Genomic DNA, 20,352 nt, shown 5'->3' on the forward strand with positions numbered 1-20,352 from the left:
CAGATATGAAACCGTACACATAAGAGATATGTTTAATTGTGAAAATGTACATTTCTGCCATCTTCAGGGTTGGCAAAAACCATGGTTTTTATTAAAAAAACAAAAAAAAACGTTTTTTTTTGTTTAAACCAGTTTTTTTTATTTAAACCAGGTTTTTATGGTTTAAATGATTTGCTCTATATATTCATATCATATATGGACAGAAATAAGTTTGTTTCGCCTTGATGTTATTATGCAACAACCGGGTTATGCTGGAAGGGGTCACATAGGCTTAAAGCGGAATAAAAACCGCTTCTCGAGTTACATCCGAGAGAAATTGTCCTCCATTTGAACTCGGAACCAGGACTAATTGGCCACAAATGCGATACGTCTGCCGACTCACTCACGAAGGAATCCTGATAAAAAAAAATACGTTGTACTGATCTTTACATGTTTCTAAATATAACTGTCAAGAGTCATTTCAGAAGGACAAAAAGATAAACAGTTGCACAAGTGAAACCATTACACAGAATTAATTACATATGAACAATTTCAAAGTACGACGGAGTACAGAAGAACTAATCTAGTTCAAGTTAGTTAACAACGACTTTTATTGGTCCAAATTAAAAAATACACCGACTTAATCTGCATATCAATAAGAAAAGGGAATAAAGATACGAATTATTTGAGTCCACTTTGGCTCAGACTCATTTATACATAAATAGATACCAAAGATACTTATTTCACTAAATGCCTCTCGTGGGGTCTGTATGACCCCCCCCACACACACACACACACAAAGTACGGCATTTTCGATGTATTTTATCAATAGTAAACATTGAAACGAAACAATATTTAGAATTTTTCTTCGATTGCAATTACATAACAATAATAACAACTGCAAAAACATCACAAAATAAACATTTATAAACTTGTAAAAAAAAGTTGCTTTTGTAGTATAATCTTTTTGAGTAATGAATGGGGAATTTAGGTCTGAATATAATACGAATAATATACGGGAGTGAAACGTGATAACCCACAAATGTGTGTTCATCAAGATTTTACAAACACTTACACTTTTACGAACATTTTTTTGTTTTTTGGTTTAAACCAGTTGGTTTTTTTGAAAAAAACCAGCTGGTTTAAACCAGCCAACCCTGGCCATCTTATTGTGATGTCTTCCTGTATATGTTTCATTCAAGTGCATAGATCACTTCTAGGGTTTGTTAGTGTTGATCACTGCAGTGATCACGGCAACAACCCTCTTAACCACACACATCGTCAATTTCGATTTCCTTAGGTCGTTTTTGCTTTTCCTGGCTTGCTCCTTTAATTGTTTTGACAATGTACATAAAATATTGGCACATAAATATCAACATGAGCTGGCAATCTTCACTTCTGGAACAAAAGAATACAAAAATAAAGTACAGTGCGCTGCTCCACCATTCGACGCGTGACAAGCACCTAAAAACTCTATCCCGGTGAATCCGTCCCTTTTATTTTTCTGATATTATTTTTCCTCCTGTTTTTATCCTCCGTAAACAAGACTCGAGGGGAGAGCCGAAAGCTAGGAAGTACAAGAGACTTTCAGGAATCAATTGCAAGAAAGTAAAATTGTTATTTCGGGTGGTTTATACACCATTCTCAAGGGCCTTTTGTTCCCATTTCCCCTCTGCGTTCTGAATAAAGACACTCATACCTTATGAATATTGACATACAGAAAACAGCGATGTTCTTTAAAATTAATTGACAGACGAGATAATAACAACTTTTGTTGTTGTCAGAAATCTGCATTTGAGGGAACCTGAAGTACCCATGTATGTTTTCCATTACTTCCGTAGTTTGTGTTTGCATAAATTTTGTTTAATTTTATTTAATATAGTCGACTTACATACAATAGGAAAACACTATATGTTTAGCTTAAATGTCATTGATATTACATAATGGGATCCACAAATCTATAAGAGAGATACTACAATTTTTGTGTTAAAAACTATTGTTGAAATCACAATTGTCATACAACAAACAAGTTGTACACCGTCTGATTGATGAAACTGATTTTACTGTGACAAAACAGTGAATGGAATCCGTAAACCAATATGTGCGTTCGAAAGAGTAATCTCTCCTCTACAATCTGGCAACACCGCATTGTTGCGCGCGAAGAATGACGGGAAATACGAAGCCATTATCAGCAGACACTTGAGAAGTCCTCCTTACGCTAGCAGCATGGAACATCTGTATAAGCTTACAAAATAAATGCCCAGTTTTTTAAAGCGTTTTGGAGCGTTTCATGAAGGGAATTCGTCGTGTTCGGCCTAAATACTCAGCTCCAGCCTGCTGGTTCCTTATCTATGACAAGGCACCCGCCTACCAGGCAGTATTTGTTCAGAAACAATAGGCCAAAAAACAAGTATGTGTGCTGCAGCACCCCCATATTCTCCAGATACGTCCTCTTGCGACTATTTTCTGTTTCCTAAACTGAAGTTACCATTAAAAGGACGAGTTTCTGACGAAGTTAAAGCCATCCAAGCAGCTGTGACAACAGCATTACAGAACATACCACAAACTGAGTTGCAGAGGTCGTTCTACTTCTTGAGTGATCGTGCCACTTGCTGTATTGACGCAGAAGGGATGTACTTTGAATAATAAACCGGCATTATTATATTATCTATGTCTGTTTGGTCACAATAAAATCAGTCTCATTACTTAATTGTCGGGCAGAAATTTAATATCTTATATCTGTGGATACGCACAGAGATTTTGGGGTACGGCTGCGAATAGAAATACTTTTGATGTGTTATTTCTATCCGAAGACTTCTATCCATAGGTGCGAAACTAATAAAATTCAAAGAATGAAAAGTATTACGATTGAACCGCGAATCGAACGCAGTCTCCAGTTTGGCTACGTTCAATACTACGTTAACCAGTCCACTTCGTAATCAGATTTGACTGTATGTGTTATACCTTTTTCAATCTCAGTTTCAATGAATTAGTACCTATAGAGAACAGAGCGTGGCGTATAATAAATCCGATTCCTCAACATTTCATAAATCATAACATATATATAGCTTTTAAAATTATTAACATCTCTTCAAATAATATACTGCGGTTTTCTTCTTGATCCACAGTTCATTATTTCTCTATTCAGAAGATACTTTGTTGACTATTATCAGCGACCTTACGACACTGGATCAACGAGAAAAAAATAAGTAATTCAAATAAAAGCTTTATCGTAATTCATTCAATACGAAGGGTAATAGATAATGGCATCTCATAATCATCACTTACCTGTTTCCCCGCTTTCTGTGCTTTTCCTTTAACTTTTTTCTTGATGTTTTCTAGACTACATTCTTCTTCATCATCATTATTTTCATTTTGATGGTCATGAATTTTTTTATTATCTTCATCATCAGAACCTTCGGCATCATATAAATCATTATTTAGTGCAAGCTGAAACCTCTGAAATAATAAATACGAAAGATTCTGAAATACTGTACTTATTTTCTACTACACCACGTCACCATCGAAAGTCTAAATAATTCGGACAACAGTGTTTGATCTATTGTGTAAAAGAATGTGATTGCTAAAAAATTAACCAAGGCAATTTGGCAAAATTTCTATTGGGGCTCAAGCACACCAGTGGCCCATGTCTTTTATTTAGAACTTAGTTCTTAACTGTTCAGGGTGTATTTTTTATTTCTATTTATTTATAAACTAACAGACAGCCTGGTAGAACAATTTACCTATGTACACTAATGTCCAAATTATCGCATGTCTATAAATATGTTTTGATAACGAATTCGCCTGGTATTTCTTATAATGTTAGTATGTGTATAATCGGTAAAGGCATGTATGTGGCAAATTTCATGACAAAAGAGCAGTAAATAAGAACAGTAAAACGAAAATAAAACTTTCTGCTCCATTTAGCAACATTTTGTTTTACTCATTTTAATTTTCGTATTTATAATTCCTTTCCTATGAAATTTACCACAAATATACATTTCCCGATTTATACACATAGTATCAGTATTAAAAGTTCCCTGCAACATCATTATCAAATTATATTCTTACAAGAAGACAATTATAGATATGCGACAATCATTTTGGACATGAGTGTACATGGGAATCATTAATAGTTAACATCTATGGCAACAATGAGAAAGGAAATCAACCAGGGCCTATATTGAAAGGTACAATCTTGCCATTCGCGTTGTACAACTGAGTAAACCTCCTAAAGAAAATTGTCAAGATTGTAGCCAGTGCATTCGAACCGAGAATCTCTAGAATGCGAAGCAAGAATGGTAACCCTTAGTAATGTCAACCGGCTTGGTTCCGTTCAACTGAACCAACAGCTCGAACCGGATCGATTGGAATGAGCCGTTGGCTCGCCTCAGGTGAGTCATCGAGTTGAGCCGGCTCGGGTGAGCTTGGTTGGGTAAGCTGTTGGCTCACTTCTCGGTTCGGCTCGGTGGTGATTGAGCCGTGACCGAGCCGCTGGAGCCGTTGACAACACTAGTAACTACTAGCATACGCTCGCTAGATGGCAGTGTACGAAATATACGAACTCACACCATCCACATATTATTTGGATCTTCATTATAAATGTCAATGTTGAGCAAAGGAAGATATTCTTGCCATAACGGTATGATTAATCAGATACCTCTATTGATGTTGGGAGCTCACAGGAGCAACATACATTTCAGAACAAAATATGCACAATGGACGCTCGGTTAACTCTACTTTCATGGATTACTATACAATGAGTGCTTCGGTCAGACAGCTTGATCAGAATACGACCAATACTGCTCTTGGTGTTGCTTTGTCAATGCACGTAGCGAGGTTTATTTCCGTTCATCAGCCACAGACCCACTTTCCTAAATTTTACAATTACTTGAAACGTTGCTGGTACAGCCTTGTTCGGATAACGGTGAATAAAATAATCTACTATTACCCATGAGCTTCGCTCTTCTGAAACCAACATCTCAGTTAGCTTTGCGTGAGTCATAACCATGCTGTGTTAGTTCCTCACATACAACAGTAAAAAATGAATGTATTAATAAAATAAAAAACTTATAATTTAGTCATGGTTGATGCTAGAACAAAAACATACATACCTTTCAACTCATGAGAAATTTTCACATAAGAACAATGCATCAAGCAATGGTTTCCATTTAAAATTTCAAGACGGAATCCATCCTTGTCACATAGCCTATAAAATATTCCCCACCTTCATCACAAAATTACAATGTTAATTTTTCCTACGTTATATATTTTTGCGCTTTTATTCAGATGTTTCAACACTTTTATAGCACTATGATAAATGAATGAAACAATCATTGTTTTCACACACCACATGTTCTATAGGTATCAACTTACTAATATTTAAAAAGTGAAAAATAAGCAATAGATTGGAAATCTGACCCCAGAAGACACGTAGGTTATGAAGCCCAGTGTAGGTTCGTAATTAGCGCAGGCCTCAATTCGCCGCCCAGACATGCACTTTCATTCGCTGAATTTCATTAAATTACACTATAGAACACAAAATGTAAAAACTCAGTTATATAACATATATATATAGCTCTTAAACTTACTAACACATCTTTAGATAATGCACTGCAGTGCTTTTCCCCAATCGACTGCTCACTGTTACTCTATTCAGAAACTCTCGTCGTTTTACTAGAAAATCATAAAAGCTAAATCAGGATTCAATTAACAAAAAGGACAATAAGTAACAACATGTATCAATATATACTATTCTCACTTACCTGTTTACTTGCTTTCTGTGCTTTTCCCTTAACTTTTTTCTTGATGTTTTCCAAACTATAATCCTCTTCTTCATCATTATTTTCACTTTCATTATCATGGAACTTTCGATTCTCATCATCATCAGAACCTTCGGCATCATATAAATCACTATCTAGTGGAAGCTGAAACTTCTAAAACAAATAAGTAAAAAGTAAAAATGTAAGCTGTCACAATTATTTAGAGTTACTGCATTTACACTTACAGATACAGCCTGCAACGACAATGGACATTTCCACTGATTTTTTTATTGCTCTTAAAAAAAAAAAAAAAATCAGAGCTAGCTGATTACGGAAAACACTTCCTTTCGCTCATATGACGATTCTAACTAATCGAAATTTGCGATTGAATTCCGGTCTGCTACTCGTGCGCTTAAAACAACGACCACCATGTTTGTACATCACAGGTCGGTACAGGGGAAAAAGTCTGCGCCACTCACTAGATAAACGGCTTAGCGAAAGATACGATGCATGTTTTTCAAATGTGTACGACGTTGCTAATAACACAAAGAATAAGAAAAGTAACTGAATTTAAGGTTTATTTAAAAAGCATGCTATTTGTTTATTTATTATCAATTATTTGAATATACTTGACTATCTTAGTACAAAGTTGAAGTGTACTAATTTGCTATATTATTGATATTGTTTGCAGCCTGAAGTAAGAAACTAATTAATATTCTCATGTTTCGGTCACCGACCGCTCTTACGAAGTGAATTTTATTCATTCTTAAGGAAAAAATGAATAATATAGAAGCATAGTTATTTGATAGTAGAGTGCTAATTTCTTTTTTGCAAGTTCATCGTGGATTCGATAGTTAGGCGCTCAGGGGAATGCCTAAGGAAATTAATACATGGAAAAAAATTTCTCCAAGTAAAAATAATCTAAATTCTTTATTGAGTTCAACACAAGGACGCACAAACTTACGATGATAGTTATGTTCATGAGCATTCTGATAATTTACCAGTGCTATTATCAAACTACACATTAGCAATATTATTTCATCATAATATCTTCGCGCTTATTGTCGTTTTCTTTAGCCCATGAAACATACTCGTAAATTCCTTATATTAGTCTATGTGAACATTTACAAATTGACTGAATTGTTTTGAACACATGAGTTTACATTAAAACCAACAAATAAACAGGTATGGACTCACAGTAACGATAAACTAGTTATAGTGGCTTCTTACTGAATAAAATAAAATGAAATTTCTACTTTTATGTTCCTCGAATTATCCTGTAAGCAAAGGGAGATGGATGATTAATGAGAGTGAATGATTATAAAAGAATCGGTAGAATGGTCATGTGGGAGGAAACGTCTGAATCGTGAGAAAACCCACGGATACGATGTTGTTCATCAAAAATTCATACGGCATGAATTCGAACCAGTTACCACTCACACTAGAGGTGAGCACTCCACTATTGATCCACTGTGTCCTTTGATAATGAGTGTTTGTGATATGTCATGACGAGTAATGAACACAATATTCTGTTCCAGTGAGTGAAACAATATAAGAGAAATCAATCTATTGGACGAAACTTATCAAAGGCTGAACTTTTTTTTTTTTTTTTTTTTTTTTTTTTTTTTTTTTTTTTTTACTTGTCAAGCTCAGAACATAAAACGCAATACCTTTAACGATATAATCTTTTGCAAACGTACCACCGTATACCAAACATTAATCATCTCAGAGCTGAGGGCAGACTTGAAGCCACCCCAAAAATGTACGGCGGTCCTGTAGAAGTTAGGGGGGCTAATCCAACCATATTATAGTTCATCACCATATTATGGTTTATTTGCAAGCCTACCTTGAAAAGTTTAGGGGGCAGTAAAAATTTAGGGGGGCAGTCTCAGGGCGATACTGGCCTATCTGAAGGGGAGAAGAATATAAATAAACTTATGTTTATATACTTAGAACACTATTTCGTGTGAGGTTATTGAAAAGAAAAGGCTCAAGATTTCAAGTAACAACATAAGTAACACACAATGAATTTCTGTCAATATTCCTCTTGTTCAGGCTCGAAAAATCCTGGACGCCAGGTATTCAAGGCGATTGGAAATAGGAGTCTGGGTCATAAATTAAATCAAAAATAAAATTATGAAGGCCCATATATGAAATTGTATTATGGTGCCTAGGTTTGAGAACCGGCGCCTAGGTCACAAGAAAAATTCTCGGGCACTTATCTTGTTTATGATGGTCTTTTGGCAGCCTAACCATCTGTCTGCCTCTATTCGCTACGGCTTCCTTCAACTTCAAACCACCGCGGTAACCAAGCATTTCTCTCATAGAAATATAAGAAAGTAAAGCGCTATATAACACGATTCTTGTAGCATTAAGATAAGAATAGTTGTAGCAATGGTGTGGGGTAACCGATTGCTAATATGCAGAGTAAATAGTAGAAAAATGAAAGGATGTAATAGGAATATTTTTAAAGGGATTAAGAGCTTTTTGGTGCAGAAAGTGCTTATTTGTAGCCTTAGTATAATAGCATGGAGATTCACGGCAAACCTTCACAATAAAGGAAAGCTATATGATGGCCTAGATATTCTCAATCTGCGCATGAACTTATATAGTGCTTAGGTTCTAATGTTTTTGGGGTAATACAATAGTAAAGTAATCCTCCTTAAGTGTATAAGTATCTAAAATATTTATAATGACAGAATATTACAAATGACCATTAATGTATTTCAAGCTAGGAAAATAGGTCTTATTAACATGTTACGTTTATATACAGTAAGTGTATTACTTATTTTGCCATTTTTCCTTTCACTATTCTACTAAATCTATTTGTAGTTTGCAGTGACAAACTGCAATATGAAAAGATTCCCTAAAGCTTCCAATGACACTCACAGAGCGCTACGGACCTGTGACGTCACGCCAAAACCCTTGTCTGTGTTGCCGTGACGTAAGCAGCTCACTTTTCCATTGTTTGAATCGTTATATCTCCGTAACGAAGACATATTTTTCTGAGATTTTTGGTATGTGGTATATTGAAGACTAGTTCTACACGATGGTGTTTTTAAATTACAACCTTTGGTTAAAAAGGAAATGTCCATTGACACAGGAATCATTAATAGGCAACAACTATAACAACAGCGGAAAGGAAGTCAGCCAGGGTCTATACCTTATCCCTGGCCTATATCTTAGAACTAAGCAAACTTCCTAAACAAAGTCAGGATGGCCAGCCACAGCACTCGAACAGGAACATTAATGCTGCAAACCAAGAAAGGTGATATTCTGAGATAATGAACTTCAGAGACAGAATTAACCAGACATCTTTACTGGTTAACCTATCTTTGATATTCGCTATCCTTACATAAAATCTGGACATTCAGATTCTCGGATCTCAAGTCGCAAGCAGCGAACGTTTCAGCTTCGCTCCTTCAGCTCAATTGTTACGTCACATAACTGTACCCTATAGAAAAAAATAAATGATATTAATTCCAAGAGTGAAAAATGTTCGACGAAACAGCGAATCGAACGAGCAACGTAAGCAGCAGACATGGGTTCTACTCTCGGTCAAGTCAAATACTTTTTTCATATTTGAATTCCAATAAATTCACATCGTAGAAAATACAGTATGAGGGACAAAAAATTGGCAGTTTCCTTTATTTACCATATGATAACCAGGAAATCCAATCACTTTATTTTATTTTTTAAATAGCTAAACTGTATTTTGAGTGGCATCCCTTGAAACCCCATTGCTTTCATTTTATCAACAATCCAATTTCATTTCGCACTTTAAACCCACCTTCAGTTTCTCAAATCAAGCGAATGAAAGTAAGTGAAAATGAATTCCTTCAGTTTAACGTCCCAAAATGATGTCCTTTAGACTAAGGGAGATGATGATGATGATGATGGAAGAATTAGTGGAATGAGAATGTAGAAGGAAACGGGAGTACCGGCTGATCACGTTCCCAGCGAGGACCGAAATATTCAAGTAAAGTAACAAACACGGAGACACAAGGTAAGCCACTTTTCTTACGAATATGTACCCTATACCTTTTGTAAGTAGATAATTCAAAAATAGTTACCTTCACTTTCTGTTCATCAGATTTGTGATTTTCGACTACAGGATCTTCAGAACCGTCCGACTTAAGTTGAGCTTCTTCCGCACCCTGGTTATCTCCGTCATCTGAATCTGCATCATCCCCTCGTAGAATCCTCTTCTTTCTTTTAACTGGTTGAGCAACTGCAGGCGTCTCCTCGTCACTTTCAGAAGAAGATTCTCTGGATTTCTTTTCCGATCTGGCTACGATCCCTTCATCATCATCACTATCAAAAACATGCTGAGTATGTTTCTTCTTACGTACAATTATTCCTTCATCTTCAGAGTCTGAATAACCTGCTTTGGTTTCACTAGGATCGTTTGCCAATGTCAAAGATACTGGAATCACAGTATCTACGATATCAGCCATCTTGATCTGGTCTCAACATCAACAAAACGAGCTGCAAATTGAGAAATAATAATAAAATTAATAGGCAATTAAAATAAACTTTACAAATCCTACAGGCAACGTGAGCATATAATAAATGCATGTCAATAAAGAAGCAATAATTTTTCAAAACACACGCAAAAATTTCTACATAAACTGGCGTACCCAGAAATGAGTTGTATTGAACTAAGAGCCACGGTATGAACGATAACTTCCGTTTTCTTTAGTAGGTATCGCAGTAAACTCCGTTTTCATATTGTGAGAATATCAAATGTCAGCATAAATGAGAAAGAATGCAATTTTCCCAATTTGACTATATTGATAAATGGAGGAAATAATACTTTTATTTCTCTTTAGATGCGAATTCAATGATACGCAACGAGCGAAAAAAAAAAGCACGCTTGGACTGAGATTCGAACCCGACTTTCCGTGTCGATGCGTTTACCACTACGCTGCCCAGTCTGCTCCCTGAACAGGCTTGTATTCGTTCAGTCACTCAGATCACAAGGTTGTACAACTTCTATTGTGTCTGAACAACACCAGAGCGCAAAATTTCCGATCGGCAGGTCGCCGCTGGCGACCAGTATTCAGTAGGAAAGGTTTCTGCCTAAACTCACAGAACTGTGCAGCTTCTGTTTCGCACGAAAATAATTGTCACTGAATGAGAAAAAAAACACGGAATGTGAAGTCTTCACAAACGGACATTGATAGTGAAGAAGAATTAGTTGTGAAAAATATAAAACTGCTTTTTAAGCACTTGCAACCAGATTTTATACAGTGAAAAAGTGGAACTTGTCTTACCAGAGTGGGCAGAATATAAACTTGTTTTCTTCATTGACGCTGAATCAGATACTAGAAAAGATTTACTGTAAAAACTTCATTAAAAGATTCCCAAATTTGCTTCCAATTGTCATATTTTGTAGTTTTACCTGTGAGTACTGCTTCATTGTCAGAGAGGCCTCAGCAACCCACAGGAATTCACTGAAGACGGACACACTGGGCGATTTGCTGACAATTTCCATCAACGGCCCTTTACTTAAGGACTTTGATTTGAAAACTGCAGTCGACAACTGGTACTTCAGTGCAGAAAGAGAGCGTTACACAAACGTGATGTCTTAAGGTAAGATATTTTTTAACATGTATATGAATTGTCCAATTCAAAATTCATTATCCTGAATTTAATTGTCTGGTTTTGAAAGTTTATGCCCTGATGTAATCTCTTTCTTTGTCAAACAAAAGGCCTTAGGGGGAGGGCGAATATCTCATAATTTGTACGTGAGAGATACTGGCGACCATCATTTTTGGATTGGCGAGTGTGTCTGACTTTGAAATTTTGTACCCTGAACACAGTGTCTACATTACAGAACATTTTTGTATTATGCAGCACCCTCGTAGCTATATGGTAAACGGAAGCGTCGGAAGGCATGGGTTCGATTCGCGGTGGAAACTCGTGTGGTTCGGATCCTACGTTAAGCTCTAAGTCCATGCCTATGGTGCGCTAAAATCAACCAATCACCCAAGCCCCCGAACTACATATATATTATATTGGTGAATGGAGAAAATAACAGACTTTATATTACACCAATCCTTCTTTAGGTGCAAATTCAACCAACTTCAAGAGTGATAGAATATTTCGCTGTTTAGGGAGAGGACTGGGTACTGTAGTGGTTAGCGCATTGGCATGGGAAGCCGGAGATCCAAGTTCAAATTCCGGTCTAATCGTGCATCTTTTACATTTTGTGTATCATTTCTCAATTTGAAAGTAAAATCGTACACGCTTAATCTGCAATTGCCCTCAATATGCAACAGCTATGATGTTAATCAAATTTTTATGATTATATCTTATCCACAATTCGATCTCTGTGCTTCTAATAATTCTATAATTATGTACCTATGTGTTTTCAGATTTTGCCTCGAAACAGTTTTTGAGCAGACCGTTAACAATACAACTAATTATAGGCTCTTAGGTATTCGAAAACTCAGTTTTTTCCCCAAAATTTTCGGTCATACTTTCAGGTACATTATGAAACAAAAAGGCCTTTTGGAAGGCATGGTGGCTCAGTGGTAGACCGCTTACCTCTGGTGCATGGGATTCCTGGTTCGATTCCCGGTCAAGTTAGTTTGTGGCGGACAACATCGTGTCCGTGAGTTTTCTCGGGGTACTCCCGTTTCCTCCCACATCCTCATTTCTCTAATTCCTCCATCATCATTCACTTACTTTATTATTGTCTTCCTTAGCCTAACAGGTATAATCGTGAGACATCAAAGTACAAAATTTCATTTTTTTCAAAAGGCCTTTTGGTGATAAACTAAACTTTTGACTCCACATTGCGTACTCAAAAATTTCTCTCGATTTTTTTTTTTTTTTTTTTTTTTTTTTTTTACCTTCCAGATGTGCAAAGTTGATGAAATGATGAAATAGTTTGTCTTATAACCTCCATACTTTGGTTGGTTTGATTAAAAACTGACGCGGATAAGCTCAATTATTCACTGATATCTTCCTCTCTGCAGGTAGATGATTGGTGTTACTGGACAGGCAAGACGCCAGAAACAGAAGAGAAAGAAACAACATTTAGGTGTTATGATGTACATATTTGTTGCTAGTAATGTATGAATGATGGATTAAAGTAGACAAGGTCTAGGGTGCTCATCTCGCTCACTCCTCGATAACTAAGGCCATCGACCCAAATCATCTAGCTTTAAAGCTGATAACCGTTGGTGATGTCCTCTGATTGGCCGAGAGCTGTTGGAGAATCAAGCTCCCGCTCGCGATAGACCATAGGCTTTATTATTTTCAGATTGTACAATGAACACAGGGGGCGCGGTGGCTCAGTGGTAGAGCGTTCACCTCTGGTGCTTGGGGTCCCGGGTTCGATCCCAGCTCCCGCCAAGTGAACTTTGTGGTGGACAAACACCGTGCTCGTGGGTTTTCTCGGGGTTCTCCCGTTTCCTCCCACTTTCTTCATTCCACCATTTCACTCATCTCTCATCATCACCGTCTCCTTTAGCCTAACCGGCATAAGCGTGGGACGTAAAACTTAAAGATTTCATTTCATTTTTTTTTTTTTTTTTGTACAATGAACAATAGGGTAAGTACATGTTTTATACAAGATATGGGCTATCATGTAAAGCATCGGTATATGACAAATGCGTTAAACAATAGACTACAGCAAGACTGTTACAATATATATAAAAGAATTATATACGCATTAAGTTCTGATTAGTTATTTTGAAGAGGAAAATGAGAAGTTAGATTAAGTTAGTACTGTGCACACATACAGTAGTACTTTAACCACTGCAAGACGTAATACAAATGGATGTATCTATGATTAAGGAAACTCCATTACTGCATCGGTATTGTCTACCGATTAATAATTATATGCGAGTTGTCACCCTATAACATTGAATTCAAAAGCAGAGGATCGTAAACAATATTTACAAGAGATTTTCTCTAACTCTGAAAAACTCTATCTCTGATTTGACTTGACTTTTTGAGTTCAGCGTATTAATATAAGACTCGTCTCAGCAAGGCAATATGAGACGAAAACCTACAGCTTAACGTGGGAACCGAATCACATAACCTCCTGCCGGGAATCTAACCGGGCCTCTCATACCAAAGGCGCGTACGTTACACACTTAAACCCGAAGGAGCTCCACCTATGTATCCGAAACTATATGAGCTAAAGAAAAATTTTACATAGTTTACTGTACCAAGTGGCATGAAAATCTGAATTGATGGGTGACATATCCTGGATGAATTGAAATAGAATGACCCGTACAAAAACTATTTTGCAGATCGATTTAGTTATATAAATAAATACACGGTACTGTGAACAGTGTCTTCTGACAAACACATTTGTCCACAATGTATTTTAAAGAAATGCCATTATTATTAACAGTGTCATTTATTTCCTACTTCTGATAGTTTTCATTAGAAATTAATCTGGACGTCTCCATAATCATTTTCAAATGCACCGATAATTACTCACATATTTCTACATTTCTTCTGCAAATTTTTAAATTCGTACTTCCGTAACATGAAATTAACGTCTAGAACTCAATTCCTTGATGGTACATCAACTTTTGGGTGCTATCACATTTCAGGTACCGTTTCCGCAGATTTGTAAAATTTAAAGAAGAAATATCGAATGTTATTTTAAAAGCGGTGTATATAAGTAATTAAAACATATCTCTTCTCTCACCCCTTACCTCTGACACCCCTGATGATGTAAAAAAAAAAAAAAAAAAAACTAATCTGTAGTGTACGCTTCTATGCACGTAATAATCCAGAAGGAAATCATGGTAGACTCAATTTGTATGTGAATGCACAGTAAATAATCTATTACGGTAAAGCTACCTGACACGTAAAGAATCCAGTACCACGAGGAAAAGGGTTTCCACTATCCACTTAGGATCCTGCTCTCTTCAGACGCATACAATGCCGGCTACCAGCCTCGTCCTGCTCTGACTTATCCAGATAGTATTCGTGGTTTTTAATTGTTACCTAGTACAGGTTGATTCGTGTTTCTTTGACTGTCATTTTCAAGGCATATGTCAAACAACGGTCAAGCCCTCTTAAAATGAATCTGCACCCATGAACGTAACTACCCAATAGGAAACAATAAGGCATTATAACCCATTTCCTGGAGAGATGTCATAATTCATGAATTCAAGTATGGTTATCTAAACTGGGATAGTACACTTTTCGTTATCAGCCATCCAATAGTTGGCAAATATCTATCGTGAAATGCGTACCCAGTAAACCTACTCTGCGTTTCAAATGCTGAAAATTAAATAATTTCCAAAATCGACACTCTACCGTTAGTCGAAATGTACATGGTTACAGTCTACGCGTTGTTAATTGCCAATTTCCAAAACTTAAAAAAAAAAAAAACTAATCAAACTACATTTTGTGATGTTGGAGTGAACATCATTACGATACAAAATCGGTGATCAAAAAATTGAGCTTACATTCCTTTAACTCAATGTCATCGAGTGTTCCACGTATACGTGGCCAGGTTCAAGGCATTAATATAAACGGTAAATTATTTTTGATAATTTCAAAAGATGGTAAACCGTCAGTCTGTGATCGATGTCTCGAATTGAAGAAAGTAATCAGGCACCAAAACGTGCCTTACGTGTAATTTAAATGAATTTCATATTCACAAACGGTAACATATAATGAAAAACACTACAACGACTGATGACATTCTGAAAATACTGCAGACGAATAACAATTACAACACAAAAATGAATACTTAAGAAGACTAGTAGTAAAATAAACAATATACCTTTTAAAATTTAACGTAATATACACAAACACATATTGCTATCAACATTAAACCAAACAAATTCAATCAGCAACGTACTACTACTGCCGTCGCCTCAGAAATTCGCGCCAGACATACCTGTCAGTGGTACCAACTCAAAGGAAATTACCCATATCGAGGGCAAACCAGATCACAATTTTAGGTATGTGAGGGACTAATCCTTTAAAAAGCTGAGGAAAAATGGGAGCGTGTGGTGTACATGTCACAACGGTTCACATCAATGCACATAGGCGGAACTAAAGGGGCCAGGTGGGCCACCCCCCAGAAGCAAAGCTGGCGCTCCCCAGAAATTTTTCTACTGGACGAAAATAATGTTATTAATTTACCTCAATTTACACATAACGGACCTTATGCACAGTCCTTCTGACTTCTGACGCGTGATTTGTGCCATGCTAGAGAGTTCGACTAACATATGTTTCCTTCAGTAGTCAGGCCTTTAGTATGACGAAAATCATATGACAAAACGACTCTGCATAAGGCGGAACAATTTTAATGATGTTTCACCATTCAACATATTTAATAGTGTCTATACTCACCCGCCCATCGACTTTTTTTTTCTTAATACAGTCTGGTGCCTGGATATAATAAAATCCCTAGACCAATGTGATAGTGGACACTATAGTGACCTCTGAATTTGCACTATATGCGTTTTTTTTTTAATTTGATAGCTTTATTATGTAAATTATTTTTGGTATGACGTAGTAAGTTTTTCTTGTTTATATATGTATGAAAAATCAGTCTACAGTCTTATTGTTATTATTTTATTTATAACATAGTAATGTTTGAATAGTTAAGATTCTCAGAGCAAATTATTAAGGCACTCTTTAAAAAAGCAGAAAGAAAAGAAAAAAGAAGCCAAACTCTTGCACTGCTAAACTCAAGCAATTACTTTCTACATACAAGCATATAATACCCATTCAAAAGTCAGTATTCAATATCGTTTGTTCCTCCTCCTCCCTTTTCTTCTTCTTCTTCTTCTTCTTCTTCTTCTTCTTATTATTATTATTATTATTATTATTATTATTATTATTATTATTATTATTATTATTATTATTATTATTATTAGGTATAAACTACAATTAGGCGCGGACCCAGAAATTTTTGTGAAGGGTGCCGAAAGTTGGGAGGGGTACAATATTGCAAGACACAGACATGACGTTTTTCTGCATCCGATCCGAGTAAACGATAAATAATTCCCAAGTAGCGGAAGTTGTGCACCCCAGGAACACTTTTTATATTTTGCTTTTGAAAAGGGAGTGTATTTGTGTTATGCTAAAGAAAAAAATATGTTCCTGATAACCTGATATTTCAGTTTCATGCTGTAAAAGTTATATGGGTATCGCAGCAATGACAAGCAGTGTCTGTAGTTTGAGGGAAATTTCCCTAATCTAGAGAAATTTTGTAGGTAAATTTAGAAAAGGGAAAGAGGGCATTTTTCGATAAAACGTGAAAATCCAGGGAAATTCTCGCTTATTGATTGGTCAATATAAATACTTAAATTTTTCTTTGTTCTTCAGAAATAAATCAATAATAACTTCACTGTTAAATCAAGTATAGTTTTACTAAGGAAATGCACACATGTCTGTCAAGTTACAGATTCCATGCGGTCCAAATCGGATGGACTTCCCATGAGTGCTCCCTGGTACAGACAAAACACAATCATTTTTTAAAAAATAAGATATTTTTGAGGGTCCGGGTCCGGTGGATCCCTTTGTGGGTATCCCCTGGCTGTAGTCATATTTCCCGACGGTTGACACTAACGATGTAACTACAACAATACGTTAAGAAAGCTCATATGACCTAATTTAGGAATATTACAAGAGTTTATATATATTCTCTCTCTCTTCTTTCTCTCTTTCTGTTAAAATATTGGGATCAACCTTATTATCAATCAATTCTCCTGGTTGAATCTTTGTTTCATTAAATGTTTATTGTTTTAAATTTTAAATCACTTCTGGTTGTCCAGGTTGGCCAGTTATCATATGTCCTCAAGAAAATTTTAAATTGTAAAATGTGTAATTTAATATTTCATTGAAAAGATAATGGGAAACATCTCTTATATTAAAATGAGTCCCTCAAGTCCGTCTACAAGTCCTCTCCTCCCGTATTGTTGACCTTCTTCTATCTAATTGTATTATTATTATTATTATTATTATTATTATTATTATTATTATTATTATTATTATTTTAATATATAATATTTAAGATTTACGGGAAGTTAGAAAACTGTATTTATCCGATTCGGTAGTTTTGTATAAGGTAAACACTCCAGTGATGGATATGGATAAATTCGCCGCCAGTAATGGACACTTCGGCGGAAATGCGTGAAAAATAAGACAGTGTCTAACGCAGGGAAGTTTGCATTGTGTTGGAAATTATCTACGTGATATACTGGTTCCACTCAAGATTGTTAGGCTGTCGTCTGCTAAATTTACGGACCCTGTAGTTGTGGTAAAGTCGTGGTGTCAATTGTACGCGCTTGTTTTCACATTGTGTTAAGAAGTTGAATAAGCTAAGAAATCAGGCAGCTCTCCTATAGTAAAGCTATGAACAAAATGAAAGGTGTGTGCTTTTCTACGCACTAATATTGGTATAAGAAAGGCATAAGTGTGGCAAATATATATATATATATATATATATATATATATATATATATATATATATATATATATATATATATATATATATATATATATATATATATATATATATATATATATATATATATATATATATTAAAGCAAACTCCAAATATATAGGCGGCTTGCGCGCGCAACAAAAAGTGGCTGGAGAGAGCAACAGCCAACTAGCAACCTACGCACTTGCCACATTTACATTTGTCTTGCTCAGTCACTGTCAAGGTTTCATGGTTCGCGCGAGTGTTGAAGATTGGTTACGGCAGAACACAGGCTTTGAGCTGTGGCTAGGTAAACGGCTGTCGTCTGCTTACTCCTGCAACAGGAGGGGAAGAAGGTGGCACATGACAAGGGAGAGTTGACAACAGCGAGCTCTAAGGTGCGCGCGCAACCCGCCTATACTTTTACGACCCGCTCGGGAGAGTAATACTCCCGGAAGTACGTTTTTTCGCGTGCTACTCTAGCCAGCTGTTTTACGCGCTATCCTAGTCAGTTGTTTTAAGTTGGTCACAAAATCTATATCATTTAGTACAAGGGGAACAAAACGAGCCTTATATCATGGAGTACAAGGGCAACAAAACGAGCCCTGCGGGGCTTCTAACCCGTTCGTACTACTACCTACTACTTATCTGCACAAAAGTAAGTAAATCACATTTTTGAGTATTATTTTCGTATTATTTTAATTTAAAAAGTGTTATAAAAATGTAAAAAAAAATCTTTCCTCGGGCCGGGTTTGAACTCACGCCAAAAGAGATTTTCGTTACTAGCATATAGCGCTAGCCCACTCGGCCACGAGGACCGACAACAATAAACGTCTGAATTCTGCTATTTGAATGCAACGTGGCAAGGCATAGATAACTCCAACCAATCAGAACTGTGTTTTTCGTTCCTACTTCCGGGAGCATTACTCTCCTGAGCTAGTCCTATACTTTTGGCGTTTGCTTTAATAAACCTGAACCGTCAATATTTAGGGTGTCCATGACTGGTAAGATCAAGGTGCTATTTGCCAATGTTGAACGGGGCGCGGTCAAAATCCAAGAGGACAAAATCCAAGCTAAATTCTGGCAAGGCGGACAAAATCCAAGCGGATAAAATCCAAGGAACAGTATCATGTGAGTAGTGCCTGTAAACACCCTAATTAAATTGTACGTTTGTTTCTTTCTTCAATTGTCATCAGTAGCGTAGCGTGATATTCCGAAAGGGGGATGCCAAAGTTAGTCATTTGTACGATATAGTACTACTGCAAGCAGCAATACATAGCTATTCCGAATGGAAATATAGGGTTATACAAAATTTAGGAGGAAGCCCCCCTAATTGGAGGTCTAGTGGGCCATAGAGAAGCGAATGCGTGGATTACGTTAGAATTTAATAACCAATTGTCTCAGCTCCGTCTTGCCACTACCGTTGTGACGAGAAAACTAGGCCCCACGTCAATCTCGTTCTTTCAATATATATATATATCGCCCAGAAATTTGTCATCTTGGGTCCGGAACTCAGACGCCCGTTCGTGAATATGGGCCTGAGTGTATATATCATTTGAAGATGTAAATACAAAGCACTTAAACCAACTCTGGGGGCCTGTTTCTGTATCCAGATACTGAAGTCAAGAGCGCAAATCTGTCTTCAATGTTCGTGGGATGGGTAAGACTGTTCCCATAATCCTTTCCTTTTTTTTAACGATGTTCAAAATATTTATGAAGTTGAAAAAAATGCTGTGGAGGATTAGGGGAGCAGAGTTGTCTATAACATCGGCAGGAGGGCACATTTTAAGGCTTATTGTGGGGGGAGGGGAGAAGAGACTCATATTACAGTAGATGAATCAGATTTCTGAGGTAAATCTGTTGTACTCGTATATTATATACCAAATGATGTAGATGAAATAGTGGTATATATCATTATTACAACTCAGTGCCGTGAGCACATTCTGAAATTTGAATATATGCATAATAATAATTGACATGTTTCTACTTACGCATCCACAAAGTAGTAATCGCATGACTTGGCCTCACTTTTTGGCCCCTGGGTCCCTGCCTCAGGACCCATGGTCCCTGGCCCAGGGTCAATGACCTAGGGGTACCTAGGACCACCCCCTCTAAATTTTGGCAGGGGTACCTTGGCCCACCCCCTAAATTTTGGCAGGGGTACATAGGACCACCCCCCTTAAATTTTG

At 36.5% G+C, this 20,352-nt stretch overlaps 1 protein-coding gene across 2 annotated transcripts in view; it reads right to left on the minus strand.

The window, feature by feature from the left end:
- LOC145663961 (uncharacterized) overlaps positions 1 to 15,627 on the minus strand; it is a 78,125-nt gene extending 62,498 nt beyond the window's left edge. Inside the window, exons 1-4 of one of the 2 annotated variants that reach the window (XM_081730194.1) lie at positions 15,508 to 15,627; positions 9,815 to 10,229; positions 5,773 to 5,915; positions 3,268 to 3,295 (exon numbers count right to left, since the gene is read on the minus strand). In XM_081730194.1, coding sequence (XP_081586320.1) covers positions 3,268 to 3,295; positions 5,773 to 5,915; positions 9,815 to 10,198 — 555 coding nt within the window. In that variant the 5' untranslated portion in view covers positions 10,199 to 10,229; positions 15,508 to 15,627. Of the gene's footprint in view, positions 1 to 3,267; positions 3,439 to 5,744; positions 5,916 to 9,814; positions 10,230 to 15,507 lie in introns of both variants that reach the window. The other variant, XM_081730193.1, reaches the window with a different exon arrangement.
- Between the last annotated feature and the right edge of the window lie 4,725 nt (positions 15,628 to 20,352).

Source organism: Thermobia domestica, chromosome 11 (assembly GCF_964235325.1).
Source record: "Thermobia domestica chromosome 11, izTheDome1.hap1.1, whole genome shotgun sequence".
In the NCBI taxonomy this organism is placed as follows: Eukaryota; Metazoa; Arthropoda; class Insecta; order Zygentoma; family Lepismatidae; genus Thermobia; species Thermobia domestica.